Source organism: Salminus brasiliensis, chromosome 21 (genome assembly GCF_030463535.1).
Source record: "Salminus brasiliensis chromosome 21, fSalBra1.hap2, whole genome shotgun sequence".
Classification (NCBI taxonomy): domain Eukaryota; kingdom Metazoa; phylum Chordata; class Actinopteri; order Characiformes; family Bryconidae; genus Salminus; species Salminus brasiliensis.
The window spans coordinates 25,183,522-25,204,089 of record NC_132898.1 but is presented as its reverse complement, the minus strand read 5'-3'; the positions used below and the strand labels follow the sequence as shown (position 1 = coordinate 25,204,089).

Below are 20,568 nucleotides of genomic sequence, written 5' to 3'. Positions count from 1 at the left end.
TAAAGACACATGCATGGAAGTTAATACCCAAATGTTTTATATCACAGTGTTCAGAACATCAGCTCTCTGTGTAATGAGACCTAATGTGGCCTAGACCACTGTCAGATATGAGAAAGTCTTGTGAAAACATACCTTTACTCGCATGGGTAAATTATTTTGGTGCTTAAAATGGGAAATGGGTTTACCTAAGTCTTAGGCACAAGCTCACTATCTGAGGCAGAAGACAAGTATCTCTACCGGTCTTCATAGCCACGTAACTCTGGATGGGGGCCAAGTATGATCTGGCAGTAAGATGCTAGAGAAAGATCAGACTCTACAGATTTGTGCAATATTATTACAAAGATATGATTAGAAACATCAGCGCGTTCGTATACTTCAGAGGGTTAAAGCTTGCTGGTTCAGACCAGTGAGCGGGATTCCATTGGGTTTAGGGATCTTGATGTAAGGCATTCCCTGAAGTGAATGATTCAGGCTAGTTTATTGGCTTGTTTACTCATTGAACAGGGAGTTTTGTTGTCTCCTTCTTACAACTTAAACTCGTTTTGATGTTTAGATGTTTTGTCCCCATTGCCTTTAATGACATCTTTCATGGCTGTTGGTACACCACTCAGACAGCTGTGAGTCAGCTGAAGGAGCCTTTGTTCTTCCAGAGTATTGACTAACTGCATATTTCATTAAAGATTTCATTTAGAAGAGACTTCTGTTTGACATAGCTATATAGTAGTTTATGGCAGGAGATCATGACCATGGCAGGAATACAAAGACAACATACAGTACCCTCTACAATATTTATACTTATTTACTTAAGATGCCCCTTTGCTCCACAGTTTAAAATTTCACATGTGAATAAAGTACACATTCCAGACTTTGCCTACATTTCGGTTTCCTCATGTTGAAATTACAACACTTTTTTTACAGCTCATATTCTGTATTCTGGAGGCTCTTTTGCAAACTGTAATCTGGCCATTCTGTTGTAGTAGTTTTCATCTTGCATTTTATTCTCTGTATTTCTGTTCAGTGTTCAGTGCATAGTAATCTGACACTACACAATACACAACTGTCTACTGAGGGCTGTTACTGATCTGCCAGACAGACAATTGAGGATTTTTCTGAAACGAAAAAAATGAGGATTCTTCTGCCAGCAGTGGAGGCCTTAATTAATTACCTCAGCAGTAAATTCTTTCTGAAGTATATTCAACACAAATATACTTAATCACATAATATGTTCTTTGACTTTCATTGCCGAAGGTATCTTTCAGTAAAGCAATGGAACACACACGAGTAGCCGTAAACACCTATAAAGCCAAATGACCCAAACATTTTGGTGCCCTGAAATGAGGGAGACTTTGTAAAAAAAAGTGTTGTAATTTCAACATGGTGACAGAGAACTGTATGCATTATGTATGTATTCTACCTTAATGAAAGTCTGGAATGTGTACTTTAATCACGTCTGATTGGTTTGATTTGAAATTTGCTCCAAACTGTGGAGCAGAGGTGCAGCCCAAGGAAGAATATACCGTTGTCCCAAACATTGTGGAAGGCATAACCACTTTTTAATATTGTTATACTGTCTCTAAATATTACCACAGTAAATGGAATTACTGAACTACGTTTACGTGACTTCCATAAAAAACTCAAAATCGACCAAGACTAAGTGAACACAGAGCACGATTCAGGAAAGGTCAAACCATCAATCTGACAATTACAAATGCTTACCTGCTCTGAATCAGGAGAGACAGGCTGGTTAGCATTAGCTCAGTCACCTAAAAACTTAAGAATGCTTTTGACTGTTTTTAGGCACATTTACTAGGCTGATCTATTGCTCTGCCTCTTTATCAGACTCAGCACATAGCTAAACTTGCAAGTGTTGTGGGCTTTTCTTTTTTTTTCCATAACATCACCAAACAGTGAACTCCCACAGCACCCCCAACCTGTGGCTCTCTTAAATGCATGGCTCTCTTAAACACAGACATGTCATTATTTTGAGATACTGTCAACAATTTAAAAATACCACAGTATTCAGTATTACTTTTATACTGCCCAACTCTAGTAGAGCACTGTATCTGGCACTAGGCAAACCTGGAATAAAAAAACAGTCAAACCTCCCTGATGATCTCATGGGTCATAAGAAGGTCTTCCAGTAATCATGACAACACTTTATCCACTATATGAACAGTGTGGGAACCAAGCAATGTGTTAGACTGTAGACGTGCACCAGGAACCTACAGTAGAAGCTTGCTGTGAAATACGATGCTGTCGTTGGCCAGAAGCCCAAATCCGTGGGCCAAATTTTCATGACCAGAGAGAGCGAGATCAGACAGTACCACTCAGTGGTGACTAATATTAGAAAGAAAGGAAATGAGACAGGAAAAATACGAGAGAGAGAAAAAAAAGGACGAGTGGGGTGGGGTGAGGGGAGGGTGTTGGAGAAGTAGAGATGTGATAAAGCTGGAGTTCTGGATGACCCGTGACGGAAGCATTCGCCCACTCTCTCCTGGCAGCTAGAGAGAGTGGGCAGCAAACTGCAGAATCTCCATCAGTCTCACAGTGAGTGTGTGGTGTGTGTCTCTCTCTCTTCACACAGACATAGTCATCTCTCTCTCCTCTGACCATGACTTTGGTGCACACATTTTCCTGTTTCGTATGAATACAAATGATCTCCCAGTATCGATCTCGTAGAGCACTACACAACTGTACTTTTGAATCTTCTGAAGCCAAGCACCATCAGCTATTCCCCAGTGTAGCAGAAGCAGACGGGGCTTTTTTATACTGCATGAATACAAAGATGGATTGATTACACAATAAACATGTAGGCAAATCACTTAAAAAGGAAGTGGCATCTTCCTGTTACAGCACCATTTTGGGCTTCACTTACTCCCCAGAGCAAAGAAGGGTTGAGTTTGTGCAAGACCCAAAGACCAAAATCCCACAGGCAACACCAGCAAAGAGCATATATCCATGAAAGATAGCACTTAGATAGCACTGCAGATCTTTGAAAGATTGCTTTCATAAGAAAAGTAAATTTCAATCAAATTCTGGTCATTTCTGGTGATGCAGTGTAAAGGTCAGCTGAAGTTGTGTTTTTCATGCTCTTCCCCAGTTTCCAGTACTATTTCCTAAGTCTGGTTAATTTGGTGGCCAAATTCTTGATTTTCCCAAAATTCCTAGTTCTTTTCCGTTTTTTATAGTATATTATTACTGTGATAATTAAGGCTGGTATCCTCAAAGCAGTATCTATATGGAAGAATGTTCTGAATGTAATGAAGGTTAATTCATTCCAGCTAATTCTAAACCTTTTCTTTTGGTGCATTTGTGCTGAATGCAAAGGGCAGCTGGTGTTTTATGCCCAGTTTCCAGCACATTTGTCCTGAGCCTAATTAATTGTGTGGCCAAATTCTTCATATTCTCAAAATTTCCAATTTCCAAGTTCCATTGATTTGTTTTTCATTTTTTTTAATTATCATTTGGGGTGTGGCCATAAGAGAGGGCAGGTTTATATTTGGTTTGCTTGCAACACATGCCTGCAGGCTTGGAGTTTCCTAAGAAAAGTATAAATAAAGTAGAATTGTATGACAGAGCAGCTGGGAAGTCTCCTGTGTGTGTGTGGGTGTGTGTGTTCTGGTGGAAGAGAGGGCGGGGTGGGTGTCAGTAGGGTTGAGGAAGGCTGTCCGAATGAGGTTCATTCTGGAACCACAAGAAGTCAAGAGTGTACATCATTCCACTATCAGCACACTGCTATCAGGGTTGTGGTTAAGATCTCGTCGTGTTTATTTCTGCTGCTTTTTTGTGTCTTTTTGTTTCTCTTTTGAGGGTTTCTTGGGTTCTCCTTCCACTGGCTCTGCTTCTCTAACATCTACACCAGTCACCATAAACAGGTTCAAGGGAAGTGCAGCCAGCGAGAAGAATCAATAAAGGTTAGCGCCAGTGCTCGCAACATCTCCATGTCAGCACTTTTCTTTGAAGCGTGCGCTGAGCGTTATGTAATTTTCAGGACCACAGTGAAGAAGGCTCCTCCACTTCCTTGCCGCAGCCGTGGAGTCGTGTCGCGTTTCACAGAGGTTTCGGGTCGCCGGCCGCACCTGTTGCCTGCCACCCTCGCGCACGCATACCATTAAACATTAGCTCCTGACCTACATAACTTCTCTAGAAACAGACTGGCATTGGCCTGCGCCCATGTGTGTGATGATCAGATAAAAGCAAACACACATACACACACACGCGCACACACACACACACACACACACACACGTATACATATACACACAGTGTTTTGGACTTCGAAACGATCAGATTCGTCCTTGAAGCTCACCCATATACTCATAAAGCAGAATATGTGTGTGTGTGTGTGTGTGTTATATAATAGGCAAGGACTTTCCCTCGCAAGACCCTGCTAGTTATTACACACTTTAACACCCCTCTCCTCACTCCCCCATCACCAAATGAAGGGGAACAGGTGTGAATGCTGTGGTCCAGCTGGCATGAAAATGAGCGAGAGAGAAAGGGAGAGAGAGGCAGAGTAATCAGAGAGAAATGCTCCTGTCCAGTGCTGGCTGCAGCCTTATTTACTTCTACTATCTACAGTTCTGGATTTTGCCCATTTAAATGTCACTGGTTTAAAGTGCACTCTACAGTATCTTTGCCAGGGCTCATAAAGCACGCTCTGGTCTCTTTAGCTTGGCGTCTGGTAACACTGTTGCAACTCTTAGTAGCTTTTCCAGTATCAACATTGCCTCCAGGGTGGGAGTCGACTTCCCCACAGCTACTACTGCCACCCAGGACCATGTGTGTGCTTTTGCAGTGCTGTTTCTGAACACTCGGTACTCGAAGCAAATTTCACCCACCCCATCTTATCCCTGAGATAACTGTACCCCCCACCCCCACCCCCACATACACATACACACACACACACACACAAACACACACAGGTGGGGAATGTAATTCACTTTTACTCCACTGCTGTTAATACAAATCACACTATGACTCTGAGCAGCACCACTGAAGTTCCATGGTGCAGTAGCAGCATTCCAGCCTGGAATGGGAATGACGTAGGGCATCAACATGACCTGTTTTAAAGGTATAAATTACATATTACATATCGATGCTTTAAATAATGAAATATAAGTTAAGTGAATAACAGCTGCTACTTAAGTACTATTACATTCTACACTATATGGACAAAAGTATTACGTATTATATAGTATTGTTTTTTCTTAAATCAAGTGTATCGAAAAAGAGTATCTGTCTCTACTGTCCAAAAGAGTATCTGTCTCTACTGTTTTACTAGTTTGGAGCATTGTGTAACAAGTATTAGTGAGGTCTGAATGTTTTGTAATCACCACCCTGCCTCATCCCCAACTCCCCAGCTCATCCCAAGCGTATTGAGCAGAGCACCAATCATCATTCCAGGGAACACTGCTCCACTGCTCCACAGCTCAATGTTTTATATCCCTCTAGCCTTCACCTGACATTAGGTTCATGTTTATCTCCTCTAGAGAGTTCAAGTCTATTGGCAGTATGTATCTGCATGGACTAGGGGTGTGTGTGTGTGTGTGTGTGTGTGTGTGTGTGTGTGTGTGTGCGCGTTTGAGTCAGCAAAGTGTGCAACTTAAAGTAGCTGAATGCATTCATCAGAATGGGTGTCCACAAACATTTGGACAATTAGTGTACGTCTTGCTGGAACTGTTTGGTCAGGACTAACACATGGACAAATTAAAATCAGTGTTTTAGGATGTTTTCCTCCATGCACAGATGTTGGTTATTTAAAGCTGTTGGAAGACTTCTGGATCTGTTGAGTAAACATCAGCTTCCATCCCATCCAAGTGCAGACCATCATGTCTTTCTGAAGGCAAAAAAACTGTCCACCAAAATAATCAACTACATAACCTTTTTCAGGGCTACAGTGTGCAACTGCAGTTCAGTCCAGCCATCACTTCTCCAGCATACCTTCTCTTTCCCCGCTAAACTATACATATAAACGTGCTACAAATGGTTCAAAGTCATGCCATAGAACCATTTTCTTCACTCCCATGTCTTTTACATAAATGCTTTCTTATGGAACCAGAAGTGGTTCTTCTATCTAGGATCTTTGGAAGCACATTTATTTCTAAGAGTGTTGTTAAGCTGTTTCAAATGGACACATGGTAACTGCAAGTATCTGCTGAGTACTGAGGAGTAAAAGCCATTCAGTCTGTTCCACGGATTCCTTGGTAAGATAACACCAGTAGACATAATCTATGAGGTGTGTGTCAGTGTGTGTGGTCCTCAGCTGCTTCGGTAGAGCATGATATGAGTGAGTGTGTGTGTGTCTGTGTGGGAGAATTTCTGGTGGGCATTTTATGTGTTCTAAGACTGATCCGAACACCAGCTTGCTCTTCGGCTGTGTTAGGATGACAGATGTATTCATGTTCAGGCTGTAGTTACAGTGCGAAGGACACTCCGCATATCCGCCCACTCCACCAGCGTCCCTCGCTTCGGCTCGGCAGGCAGGTTCCCGTGGTTACGGGGCTGACGGAGCGGCGGCTGCTAGTTCGGTGCCGCTGTAAGCCAGGCAGGCGAGCCGAGTGCTTATAAATAGATCTTATGTAACATCCCCTTGTTGATGCCAGGAGCCAGGATGAGAGAGAGAGGGAGAGCGAGTGAGTGCATCACAGACGGAGATATAGTCAGGGTGGGGCGAGCGCATCAGAGAGAGATAGACAGAGACAGTGAGGAGAGATGTAGAGAGAGCGATAGAGGAGGCCATCGCTACTTGACCTGGTTTTCGGCATATGCAGGCTGTTTTTTTAGGATAACACCCACTCCCATCTTCCCATGACGGTACACTTCCGGACCGGTCCAGCTGCTCCGCGGCTGGAATAGTTCACTCAGAACTGCTGGCGTGTCTAACGATGAATGTTGGAACCAGTTAGCGTGACCTCATTAGCATAATGATAGTCCTGCCCTGCCCTGGCTTTCCTTTATTTTTAGTAATATGCAAGCATTGCTAGCAAATTTAGCCTTCTTATGAAATATTTCCATTTACCTTCTGATTCCAGGCTCAGTTCACTCGAAACTGCTGAAGTGGCTATTGATGATGGTTGGGGAAAAGTTGGCTTGACCTAGTTAGCATAATGCTAATCATGCTTTCAATTATTTTTAGCAATAAGCAATATTAATAGCAAAATTAGCCTTCCTATATAAATGACCCCAATGCCTTAAGTTGGGCTATAGTGTAGTGGGACAGTCCATAGGATTAGACAGATAGACAAATGGACAGATGAACGACATCTCCACAGACAGGTGGTGACAGGCTGGGGATTGTGGGAAATGAGCTAAACCATTTAGTAAAGTAAAGTAAAGGTGCACGTATTTGTCACTGTACAGTGTACACTGTACAGCGAAATGTGTCCTCCGCATTTAACCCATCTGGTAGTGAACACACACTCACACACACACATGTGTTAGGGGCAGTGAGTACACACACACACCCAGAGCGGTGGGCAGCCAACTCCAGCGCCCGGGGAGCAGAGAGGGTAAAGGGCCTTGCTCAAGGGCCCAACAGTGGCAGCTTGCCGAGCCCGGGAATCGAACCCACAACCCTGTTATCAATATCCCGGCGCTCTAACCGCTGAGCCACCACTGCCCCATGAAAACCTGCAAGACGTGCATTTTCTAAGGCGCTTTGGTTCCTTGAATAGAGCATTTGCAGCCCATATTAAGAGATCTACAGAGCTTCTACATGACCCTTTGCTCATAAAGCAGGCCTTTAATAGGTGCATGTATACACATGGATGCTCTTAATAAACACAACACACACACATTCACATCCTGAGCAGAAGTAACTGTTGTCATTCTGACAGCACAGTTTACAGCTGAGTCTGTGTCTGTCTGACCTAGGAAGGATGTGAGATACACAGGGGTTTGCACTGCGCTCTTCTTGGTGTAAGATTTTAGGAGAGTTACTGAGACCCCAGAGAGATCTGCGTTTTTTTTAGCATCACTGCAATGTGGTCAGAAAGTCCAGGTGTGTGTGCACTCATGTGTGTGTATATAGAGAGAGATGTTTGCCAATGTTTAGCGTAGTTAAGTGTTTGGGCTGACTGTGATGCATTTAATTATGCACTGTTAAATGTCTTTTCATTTACCTGAAGCTGACATTTTAGAGATATAAGTTTTGTGTGTGACAGAGACAGTGTACTAAAGTATGGTTGTATGCACCCCTAGTCGTAAGATGTTACTATGAATAGATCTCATCCATCTATCCATTCATCCTTCTGTCCGTCCATTCTATTATTCATCCATCAAGTAATCTATCCATCCATGTTATTTGTCCATCAATGTGTTTATTTTTCCATCCATTTATCTCTGTCCATCCATCCATCCATCTATCCGGTTATCCATCCATTCGTCCATTCATCCATTCATCTGGTTATCTGTGGTGGTTCAGCGATTAGAGCGCCGGGATATCGATAACAGGGTTGTGGGTTCGATTCCCGGGCTCGGCAAGCTGCCACTGTTGGGCCCGCTGTAATAAGCATCATCACTACCAATTATATCAATAATCAAGTAGTTGATTAATTTACCAAATGATCAAGTAGGCGGTTAAACAGTGGCTCGGCAAGCTGCCACTGTTGGGCCCTTGAGCAAGGCCCTTTACCCTCTCTGCTCCCCGGGCGCTGGAGTTGGCTGCCCACCGCTCTGGGTGTGTGTGTGTACTCACTGCCCCTAACACATGTGTGTGTGTGAGTGTGTGTTCACTACCAGATGGGTTAAATGCGGAAGACACATTTCGCTGTACAGTGACAAATACGTGCACCTTTACCTTTACCTTTACCATCCGATTAATCATCCATTAATCTTGTCATCCTTCCATCCTTCCATCCTATTATCCAGTATATTCACCCATCCGGTAATCCATCTATCCATGTTGTTATCTGTTCATCAATGTGTTTATTTATCCATCCGGTTATCTATCCATCCATGTAGTTATTTATCCATCCATCCATCCTTCCATCTATCTGCTTATCCATCCTTGCGATTTATCCATCCATCTGGTTATCCATCCGATCATTCATCCTTCCATCCATTCATTCATCCATTCATGTTATCTGTCCATCAATGTGTTTATTTTTCCATCTATTTATCTATCTACCCGTCCATCCATCCATCCATCCAATTATCCATGTGGCTATTTTTCCCAGTAAAGGTGTTTTTGAAGTGTTGTAAAGGTTAAAGTGTTTAAAGTTGTATGCGTAGTTTGTGATTATCAAATATGTTTAACCACCTACTTGATCATTTGGTAAATTAATCAACTACTTGATTATTGATATAATTGGTAGTGATGATGCTTATTACAGCGTTAATCACAGTGTAAATAAGAACTGTTGAGTTATATGTAAACGTATTGGCACCCCCTGGTAAAGTACCATACCTCAGCACATTTTAATGCACAATCCCTGGTAAAAATATAAAAAATACTGTGCCATTTAGTAAGATTTTGCAAAACAGTTGAGTTTGAAATGTGCAGGAAATGGTGTAGTTAAGCTCCTGGAGGGGATTTGCTTATCGACAGAACATGACCTTTGAACTGGTTGTTTTCCACCAAACTGTAAGGAAAACAACAAACCTGAGAACTAACACATGTTGCAGATATTGGGCAATAACTGTTATATGACAGCATCAGCTCTACTTACAGCAGCGGCTACTGAGCTGCAACCTTATTCAACCCTACCAGGCCTTTATTAACTTCCAGTGATTCTAAAGAATCTAAATGATAAATTAGTGTTTGCTGTTGTTTTGAAAATTTTTCTGCTTGCTGGTCAGGTGCTGAGGAGTTGACTTCGACCATGGCTCATCATGGAGGGTTGTTTACACACACATACACACACATACACACACACATGCGGTCACGAGTCCTCCGGCTTGGAACTCAATAACGTTATAAACTGGTGGTGTCTTATGCAACGTGTGTTGATCCACAACACAAAGCCTAATCTGATCAAGCGGTCTCTGTCTTCATGCCTTGCTGAATTAACTTCATTGATGCTTCTTTTTCCAAAAGCTTATTCACCCAGTTCCACGTAGAAGGCCGAGCTTGAGTTCTCTTTCCTTGGAAAGCGAAAAGCAGTCACGGTCAGATGGTCACAGAGACTTGTATGTTCGTTTCATAGTGCACGTTGGGTTAAGGGGTGAGTCGAAACAGGCCCGTCTTTCTTAAACCCATGGCCGTATTCTCCACCTCTGACTATGTCTGCTGGATTCTCTGGAGGCTGAAGAGTGTGAGCGAGTTTAACCTGAAAAGAAGGCTGGTTATGTAACAGGCTTTCAAAACTGCCCTAGAATCCGGGCGATAACTCTGCCTCCCACCTCTCACCCTCCCCTCCCTGCTCTGACACACCACGCACTCGTTTCGTGCCTGTTTGGCTCGTAAAAGTAGGGCAGGATTTTCCTACGCCTTTTTTCCCTCCTTTTTCCTGGCCCAGAGCGTGCGCGAGAGTCTCTCTCTTGCTCTATCTCTCTCTCTCTCTCGCGCTCTCTGTGTGTGTCCCTCTCTCTCTCTCTGCACTTTGTCCCCTCAGCTACTCAGCTGATTATAGTGGTTATGTAAGGAGGGATTGTTGAGGAGAGGAAAAAATTGAAAAGGAGGAAAGTAGGACAGGATATACCAGAGAAGAAGAAGAAGAAATAAAAAAAAAAAACACCACCACATAACCATCTACCCTGAGCTGCCACCTCTCTCTTTCTCCCTCTCTTTCTCTCTCTCTCTCTCTTTGTCCCCGCCTCTCTACATTCAGCCAACCATAAAGTGCTTCATTTACTTTTATGTGTCTCTGTGGTGTCTTTATTTTAATTTTTAAAGAGTTGAGGAGACCTACTTTTTGCTAAAATGCTCTTTATGTTAGCCTGGACTCGCTCTCCTTTCTATCTTTGTGTGTGTGTGTGTGTGTGTGTGTGTGTGTGTGTGTGTGTGTGTGTGGTAACTATGACCACAACACCGCTGAGGGGCAGATGGTGTTAAATCAGGTGAGCTCAGGGAGGCACTCCAGGTTATTTCCGTGTGTGTGTGTGTGTGTGTGTGTGTGTGTTATGTAACGACAGTGGTGTGAGCCTGGCTGGCAGTAAACACCAAGGGAGGGACGTGAGAACAGAGCTCGGCTGCATGGCTGCGCCATGACACACCGCTGTGGGTCTTTAAAGAGACAGGCCGTTAGCTGGAACTCAGAATCCATCCCGCCACGCTTACAGTCCCACTTGCTGCTTTAGCTGCTTTCACTTTGTTTCAGGTGGATTGCGGCAGAGTTTAGGTGCACTGTTTGGTTTTCAGGGGAATTCCATCAGAGAGAGCCGCAGCTCAGCACAGTTTGGTGGTTCCCCTGCTCTGATTGAGCTCGAGAAGAGCTTCATAAGTTGCTAAGCAGCTCCAGGCTTCCTAGATAAACTCAATCCATGTGTATTGTTTGCCTTGTAGTTAATAAATAATAGGTTTTAAGTTCCAATAAGCCTGGGAATGGAAAGGGTTAAAAATAAGGACACTAAGCTGTTTTTAATCTAAACACCATCTAAAAGTAGCAGTAGATCAGACTTCTGTCAACCCCTAGAGTGCTGCCGATATCCAGGTCTACATTTCTGAGCCAAAGGGAAATCTCTGTCAAGATTAAGAGACAGATATCATGGTTTCTTTTCCAGTAGATACAGTACTAAAACCTTGAAGACTGGTTTATATCAGTCTAGATCTAGCCAGGAGCTACTACCAGGTCTAGGCTTCCATTCCTCACTTCTAGATCTTAAGATTAGCTTAATCAGTATCCTTTGCTTGCCATGTAGTTATTAAGTAATACGTCTTAAGGTCTTAAAGGCCTGGAAATCGAAGGAGTTAAAAATGCAGACAATGTAAGGCCATCTAAAAGAACCATGGTCAGACTTCTGAAACGTCAGACATAATATGATCTGAAACAAAGTAGATCAAGTGATAACATTAGGCTGCATATGGTAAGAGTAACAACAAAGAGTAGCTAGCTACCTTTATTGACATTTATTGGGTGTTTGAGTATGTTAGTCATATTAAGGGCCTATGTCTGATGTTTGTTGTAGAATTAAATCAGGTTTGTCTGAATCAGATATCCATGTTTTATTCATTCTGGCATGGTAGCTTTGCTGGGTATGAGATCAGTACCATGTCTGCTCACAAAGTGTCCAACAGACTCATCCATGCTCTCATTTCCTGTTGTGTTTCCTGTTTCTTCCTTTAGAGATCGTTCTTTATCCGGCTGACACGAGACAATAAGTCAGAGAAGTTCTTCAAGGTGTTTTACGAGCGGATGAAACTGGCCCAGCAGGAGATCAAAGCCACTGTGACTGTCAACACCAGTGACCTGGGCAGCAAGCGCAAAGATGAGGACACTAATGACAAAGAGGCACCCACCAAAAAGAAAGGTCAGGATGGCACCCTCAAGAAAGCAGCTAGACTGTACCTCCAAAACCAGTGAATCAGTCCAAAAAAGGGAAATGTCAAGATGTTCTTAATTAATGTAGTTTCCTTAAGAACAAAATACAACGTCTCCTTGCTCTAATTTCTTTCTTGTCTTGATCTCATCCCTTCTGCTCCAGTGAAGGATGTTGCCGTAGTCACGGATGAGGTGCGTGAGCAACTTCTAGAAGCCTCTACAGTTACGAAGAAGGCCTTCGCAACCTACCGGCGGGAGGTGGACTCAGACGAGCACCTGAGCGGGGGAGAGGTCCAGACCAGCACGGCCGAGAAGAACCAGGATGAGAACGAGATGAGCGTCACCATCACCATCATGCAGCCCATTCTGCGACTCATGCAGCTGCTCTGCGAAAACCACAACCGAGAACTGCAGGTCAGCAACTATGAACCTCAAAAGACTTAATACTAATTATAAGCAATACACACAACAGCTTGACTGGCTTGTTAAATGTTTAATTAAATATGAAGCTGTTTGGAATTCCCCTTGAGACCTTAAACCTTTCAGAACTTAGTTTGCCTTTACTTGATTGGGAGTTATAGGCCTGTTTCTGGGATGTAATCTAGGGTCTCTCACAAGAGGAGAAAGTTAGCTTAATTTTTAAAGCTCCACACTGCTGTTTACTGTGTTTTGAGTTTACTGCATTAGCTTAGTGCCAGCTAACCTCCCTGGAGGTGCAAGAGACATACCTCTCGCTGAAAGTCTTCAGTCATACGCTATTGCCTTGTTTCCTCAAAAAGAGGAAACTTAACAAAAAAAACAAGACTGAGGAGGGGATTCCCCAAAACCAGAACCAGCGACCATAAATTTAATTATAATTGTAGTTTCAGTGAATGGGATGTTTTTTGGGGGGGGGAATGTAATTCCTAAAAAGAAGAGGGATGAGCAGTGTTGAGCAATGTACACATTTTAGCTATTGTTTCAATGTGTCACTGTCACACAGAAACCTTGTATGTCAATTTTTGCTGTTTTCAGTTTTTGACATGTGAATCTTTGATGCATTTGATGAAGAATGGACCAATAGAAATACTCCAGAATGACTCCCTTTATATGACTTGACTCATTGAAAGAGAAGGTTTTTGCATGACCGCAACGACATACAAGCAACCCATGACTCTATGATCTCTAGACTCTGTGGGAGTTCCTTCTGAACGATGTGTCCTAATGTGTTCTGTAAATACCTATGCACGTCCTTCACGTCCTGTTGACAAGTTTTTTTCCAATGAACTATACGTTCTCCGCCTCTGCACCCCCCCTTTCTCTCCAGAACTTCCTGCGCTGTCAGAACAACAAGAACAATTATAACCTGGTGTGTGAGACGCTGCAGTTTCTGGACTGCATCTGCGGCAGCACAACAGGAGGTTTGGGACTGCTGGGACTTTATATTAACGAAAAGAATGTGGCACTAATCAACCAGACTGTTGAGAGCCTTACTGAGTACTGCCAGGGCCCCTGCCATGAGAACCAGGTGGAGTGGACCGACACACACATTCTTTTCATTAATTTATTCTTTCAACTGTAGAACCCCATTCTTGAACATGCGAGAACAAGGTTTCACATGAACATGTACACACTTAAATATAGGGATTGTAGTTCAATCCCTATATCTTAGACCTAGTGCAAAAAGAAGCATTTTTTTGCATGTAAGAGATCTTAACTAGGACAGCACACACATTATTTCCATTATGCTTCTTCCATTCAGCGCTCCCAATTGCGTAAATGTAGTGGTGCTTTGTCATTTAGTGATGCCATTTTCCTCTGGAGTGCTCTTTCTGTGAATTTGTGCTTTCATACTAATGCCAAAACCACCAAAGTCAGCCTTCTGCTCTTTTCTTCAGAACTGCATTGCTACGCATGAGTGCAACGGCATTGACATCATCATTGCTCTGATTCTGAATGATATCAACCCTCTGGGCAAGAAGAGGATGGACCTCGTGCTGGAGCTAAAGGTGTGAATGTATACACACACTTTCCTGTAATTGCTGTACTTATAGTACACTGGCTGGCTGGGGTTTAGGTATATCTGCTTTTAGGCGAATGTCACTCCTAATGTCTTGTAGTTCATGTGCAATTATGGGTTGGCAACAGTAATCCTCAAGTGAAATATTGTCACTAAGGTGGTCATCATGGATTGCGCTGGGTACGAAAATGCAGCCGTTTTATGAATGATCTAAGTGCAGACTATCAAACCGTTATATACCGTTCATTACCTGTGTGGTCAGCCTTGGCATGAGTGAAGAAATACACATGCATTTGTTCCCAAAATCTAGACTAATCTAGCTAGATTTCTCAAGCTCTGTTCTGCAGTCCATTGCAGTCTGTGGATATGCTCAGCATCTTGCTCTGTAGCTTTCTTTAGGCCTGCTCGATTAATTGTGTTTTTATTGTCATTGCAATACGAGCCGGCCAGTCAATGCAACATTAAAGACTGCACTAGCAAAGTAAATCACATTACCTCAAATGCAAATCATGATGGTAGCTTAATTAAATTGGGAGGAGTCAATGCTGCCTTGCACCAGGCTTGAACCCTGTTCTCCGGCATGGGGAGTGAGTGATTTAATCGGTCTGCTATAGAGCCAGTGACAAAACATGCACACATGCACAGGTTAGAACTGCTCTGTCCTCAATTATAAGCCTTTAAAATACTTCAGGTGTGATGATTATTCTTTCATGCAGAGTTGTGTGCAAGCAGTAATGGCTACTTTCACAGCAAACCTTCATTACCATTATATCACTGTTGTTTAAAAATATGTAGCTCAGGTTTTTCACTTTTTGACAATGTGATTCTGGCAGTCGTTCTTTATATTGTGTCAGATGGACCAAATCTTTTTATTTTAATTTTATTGAATGTTAAGAAGGCCTTTTTAGAGATGCAGGTTTTTTTTTTTTGGTTGACAGTGACAATATGAAGTTTTTAAGGAATGCAGTGTGTGTGCCGTGCAGTGTATGTGTTTGTGAAAGAAATAAGTGTAAGAAGCTGTATTAGTACCAGTATCCAAAAATCTTAGTCAGGACAAGTTACGTTCTTGAGCCCAACATCATTGCATTCTGGGAGTTTCTAGGATTTTTAAATGTAACTCTGGATATGTGTCTGTCTCTGCTGATCAGAATAATGCCTCCAAGCTACTCCTGGCCATCATGGAGAGTCGCCATGACAGTGAGAATGCAGAGCGGATCTTGTATAACATGAGGCCCAAAGAACTGGTGAGTTTATCTGTCTACCATAACTTCCAGCAGGTGAACAGTTAAGGCTTGATCTTGGGGAAAAAAATACCTAGTTTTTGCTATACTCTGCTGCACACTCTGGTTTTCCTCTGTTTCTAATTCAGGACAGGCCTTGTGGATAGCTTTGTCATAGTGGTAAGACAGTATTGACTGCAGGAAATCTTCTGAAATGCGAGTAATGTCCTAATCGCTCTTTTAAATGCTCAACTGTAACACTTCCTTGATGACGAGGCTTGATTTAAGATGTACAGTGAAGTGCAAGATAAGAATCTTCATTGTATGTGGGGTGGAGTGGCAACTGATCTTTTCATTGGCTGGTTTGATACGAATGTTGCCTCGTGCTGTGGCAGGCACCTGACTTAGCTGTGGAATGCCGCCTGCCTTGTTGCCTGTTCACGTTCAAAATCACACTCCGTGAAACATGTCACAGCAAGCGTGCCTACTTTTCAGCTGCAGTAAAAGCTTGCACTCGCACAGAGAAAGCCCTACATTCTTATGCAAAAGTTTGCGCACCCTCGGTCAAGTGACGCATGTTGTCATTGTATTTTGTTTGAGAAGTAGTAACCACAACTTCTGTAGATCATCAAACATCAAACGCAATATATCGCATTAGCAAATCAAGACTGAGGAATGTGACCAATAGTCATTCTGAAAACAAAAATAATCAAAGGCCAAGAAAATAACCAAGAGTTTTCAGCATTTAGCTTTTTACAATGACAGTTATTAAGCAATGGCAGTTCAGAACTGCTCATATGCTGGTAAGACAGGCAAGTCAAAACCCCTATATAACTGCCATGAACCTACATAAGAGCTAAGCTGAGTCAAGAAGGTAAATGCAATTTTTGTAGAAAAGTCATAAGTATGAAAGTATGATCGCAAACACATGCTTTGGACTGAACAAGAACTCTTCATCCACAATCAGCATAGATACTCGTAGAATCACCATAACACCTTGCCAACTGTGAAGCATGGGGTGGATCCAACACATTTAGGTTAAACATACAGGTTTAGTGGCTACATGCTTAGCTTCACACATGCTTCAACCTCTACACAAATGTGGGCACAATACACATGGGGTTGTCTGTAGATGGTTCTGTTGTTCAAGCACATGCATATAAAATGCACAAAAAAACATACATGCAGTGTGTGTGTGTGTGTGTGTGTGTGTGTGTGTGTGTGTGTGTGTTTGCTTCATACAGGTGGAGGTGATAAAGAAGGCTTACATGCAGGGAGAGGTTGAAGTGGAGCATTCTGATGAAGAGGGCGAAGGGGAGGAGGAGCACGCTGCTTCACCTCGCAATGTCGGACACAACATTTACATTCTGGCCCATCAGGTAAATACACGCATATGTACATGCATACATACATACAAAGATTGAAAAACACTTCATACTGGGCTAAATAACCGTTCACATGTGTAGAAATGTATGACAGTATTGTTAATAGTTCCTAAAAGCCCAAGAAAGCAGCCAAGAAATAGATCTGCTTCTACTTACTAGAGCTCCCAACATGCTATAAGTTAAAGCTGATTTTCTGGTCAATGAACCAACAAAGTGAAAACATCAGGCTTCGGTTTCGCATCTGTGATGGGGTCCACACACTGCTAGATCATACTGTTGTAATAATACTATGGCCTCGGGCAGGGTGCAGACTTCTAAGTTTAGTCATCTTTATGTTTAAAAACATTAAGAATTTTATTCTTTGGTCAAAAATAAGCGTAAAACATCATCAGGAGATCAGAATATCCAGATCTGTTGATGCTACAGCCATTAAAGGCCAAGAGCCCAAGAAATCATAATTGGCCATGCTCTTTTTGGGTGGGTAGGATGCGACTCCTTTTCTTCCCATCATTCAATAGACCACTGCAATAGAGCACTGAAATTGTGCATCAGTCTGTAATCAGTGCAATGCCAGTATGACACTCCATTTTTAAGCTGGATTTTCAATGGCAAAAAGGAGTGGATCCTCTGAATTATGATATTGTTTAACAGTTGTAATACTTATATTGCTATATGCAAGCTAACACTGCTGCACCTCAGTTACACGATTGTAACCTACACCAAAGTAAAGCTACTATAGCGGTCGTATCACTTAGTGGTTCATCCTCCTTCTTCAAGAATGACCACAAATGTATTAAAAGAGGTGAGATCCACTTTAAGTCTGGTCGCGTTGAGCAGTGTAGTGTAGTGCAGGTAAACCTGTAGGGCTTGTCAAAGCTAAGAAAAATGTCCCTGCTGAAAATTCTCAACACCAACTTAACACCAGCTTTTCTTGGTAGATGGTTTCATATTAGCTAAGCTGGTCCTTGATGGTCAAACCCCATCAAGGTTAAGCAAGCTGGTTAAGATGGTTGAGCAGTTTAGCTCTTCACCAGAACAGCATTTGTTTTCACTTGAGTTTGATGGTTTAACTGGTCTATCAGCATGACCAACTTAACCAAGGTGGTAGATCAGTTTTGATGGACCAGTGTGGTCAAACACAAGTATTAAAATTAAACATATTAATACCACTAGCCTACACTGACACAGCTAATACCACTCGACTACCACACTGGCAAAGCATGCTGGATTGTGTGGTTGTTAAAGGCAGTCTACTGACATCAGTTCAGAGTGCAGTAGCATTAGCTTACATGACTCTTTAACAACCTCATAATATAGAGGATCTGGTTATGATTGACAGAAAAATGTCCATGGAACTTGGAATATTGTTTTATTTTACCACAGGGTGTGACACAGGCAGTTTTCAAATACTATATTAATTTTTCCCCTTTTAGACACGGAGTTCCAAATGTGGGCATAATCACTTGGTACCGACTACAGAATGACGACAAGACTTCGGTGGTCTGTTGTAGCCAGTGCAGAAGTCTGTTAGCATTCATAACAGAATTAGCATCAAAAAAGATGCAGTTGGTTGACTTAACGTCAGTCAGTCAGTCAGTCAGTCAGTCATATGAATAACAACTGCTAGGAAGTAAACATTGGCCAGCCAGTGGCCATGCGCCTGTACTGATAATGCTACAGCTGCTACTGCTTGCTTTCTTTTTAACTACCTGTAGCTCAGTGTGTTAGAGCTTCACTCTAGATCCCGGAATATAGTGGGTTCTAGGTAACCGGCAGCAGATGTTTGGTCTGCTTCCTCTGACCACATTTGTTTTTCCCTCGAACAAAGTGACCTCAAACAAGAACTCCATGTTCATTCTAAGCTTTCGTGAGTGGAGGTACAAATACATGCAGTTTTATATAAGATCATTTTCACACACTAGTAAATGTAATAACACACATACTGCCCCACACCCCCTTTCTGTCACGCACACCTGTTCACTCATATCTCACTGTGTCCCTCTATATATGTGACACTCACACATACACGCCTTTGTGTCATTTTGTCTTGATTACGTCATGACCTGTTTTCTTCTTCTCTACTGTTTCTGAGGCTCTATAGGAGCGGTATAGATTTTCTGCCTGCTCATGTAATTAAGTAGGCCAGCTAGCCTGTCGGATCAGTTATGTAAGGTGCAGTTAGGAATTAAACACGTTAGTGGCCTAGCTGGCCCCGGTTCAGTGCTCTGCTCGTTACTCCCTTTAGGGTCAGAGACACTCGTTCCTCTGTTAGATTTTTAGATAAAGGGAAAAGCCACTCAAAGCCACTCATCCTAATAATGTCAATATTATAATAATAATGTCAATATAAGTCCTTTGTGCAGGATATACTTGTGCTCTGCTTTGCTTTACTTGGGGGCTCATTTTACCGTCTTTACAACTTTAGCAGTAGTTTTGTTTCAAGTATGTAAAGACCATGTTTACATGCCTTACAGTAAAGACTTAACAATGGCCAAGACTGAGCATAAATATTTTGTATTTTTTGTCAAGTGGCATTATGCAGAAATCCATGTCCAAGGGTTCACTTACTTTTCCCTCCTCTATTTTTTCTACTATCACATGCGGTTTTGTGTTGGTAATGACGTGTTGCGTTAATTACACTTTGGGTCATAGATTTCTTTTGACGGCTTAACAGCTAGATTAAGACACACTTTAAATACCTATAAATAATGTAAACATTTCTATTTGTTCCATATTTGTTCCAAATATTGCCATAATGGTATGAACGATAATGATGCTGAAAAAATCCATGATCAGAACACATGATTAAATTAAATTATTAACTTTCTCAATAGTATTGATGCGTTGACATGTTGCAGTAATTTTAAGATAACACCATAGATTTCTTAACTCTACTTAACAGCTAGAATAAGATGCATTAAATATTAAATATGTATACATAATGTAAACATTTAATTTTTTTCCATAAAATATTGCAACAATGTATGAATAGTAATGTCTCTGAATATATCTACTCCTTGATCAGAAGGGGAATACATGACCCAATTACTCACTTTTCCAAACATCAAAATGTCACCATTGTATAAAATAATTACAAAAATCACAGGCTGTTGCGGTAGTGACAGTAATGCTGGGGGCGTTAATATTACTGTTCAAAAATGTAAATGTGAAACATGAGGAAGGGTCATAAAGCTCTCTGTTCTCCACCTCATGAATTTGTTTTTTCTTCGCCATTTTTGGTGAGTTTGATCTTGTGAAACCTTCCCAGCAGTGTTTTGGTTGAACCATGCGGTTCCCTGCTTCAGATTAAAGAATTCACTCTGAGCAGTGAATGTATTTATACAGTGATACATCTGACACACTTCAGTCAGCTGAGGATGATGTTTTATGAGCAACAAAGGGTGTGTGTGTGTGTGTCTCTGTGTGCATATTTGGCACCTGCTGCAGTGTGCTCATTCATCAGTGCAGTGTGACATTTCTCTTAAGTTAGTAGAATGGATGCTGGCCCCTTGGTGTCACCACCTCACTTCTCTGTCCACATG

The 20,568-nt window shown here is 42.1% G+C and overlaps 1 protein-coding gene across 23 annotated transcripts in view; it reads left to right on the top strand.

Moving 5' to 3' along the window:
* Nucleotides 1-20,568, top strand: part of itpr1b (inositol 1,4,5-trisphosphate receptor, type 1b) — a 160,182-nt gene that overhangs the window by 90,060 nt on the left and 49,554 nt on the right. For all 23 annotated transcript variants that reach the window (XM_072666263.1, XM_072666257.1, XM_072666262.1 and 20 more), the window contains 6 exons: nucleotides 12,228-12,411; nucleotides 12,586-12,836; nucleotides 13,729-13,929; nucleotides 14,300-14,410; nucleotides 15,570-15,665; nucleotides 16,886-17,020. In XM_072666263.1, coding sequence (XP_072522364.1) covers nucleotides 12,228-12,411; nucleotides 12,586-12,836; nucleotides 13,729-13,929; nucleotides 14,300-14,410; nucleotides 15,570-15,665; nucleotides 16,886-17,020 — 978 coding nt within the window. The remainder of the gene's footprint in view (nucleotides 1-12,227; nucleotides 12,412-12,585; nucleotides 12,837-13,728; nucleotides 13,930-14,299; nucleotides 14,411-15,569; nucleotides 15,666-16,885; nucleotides 17,021-20,568) is intronic.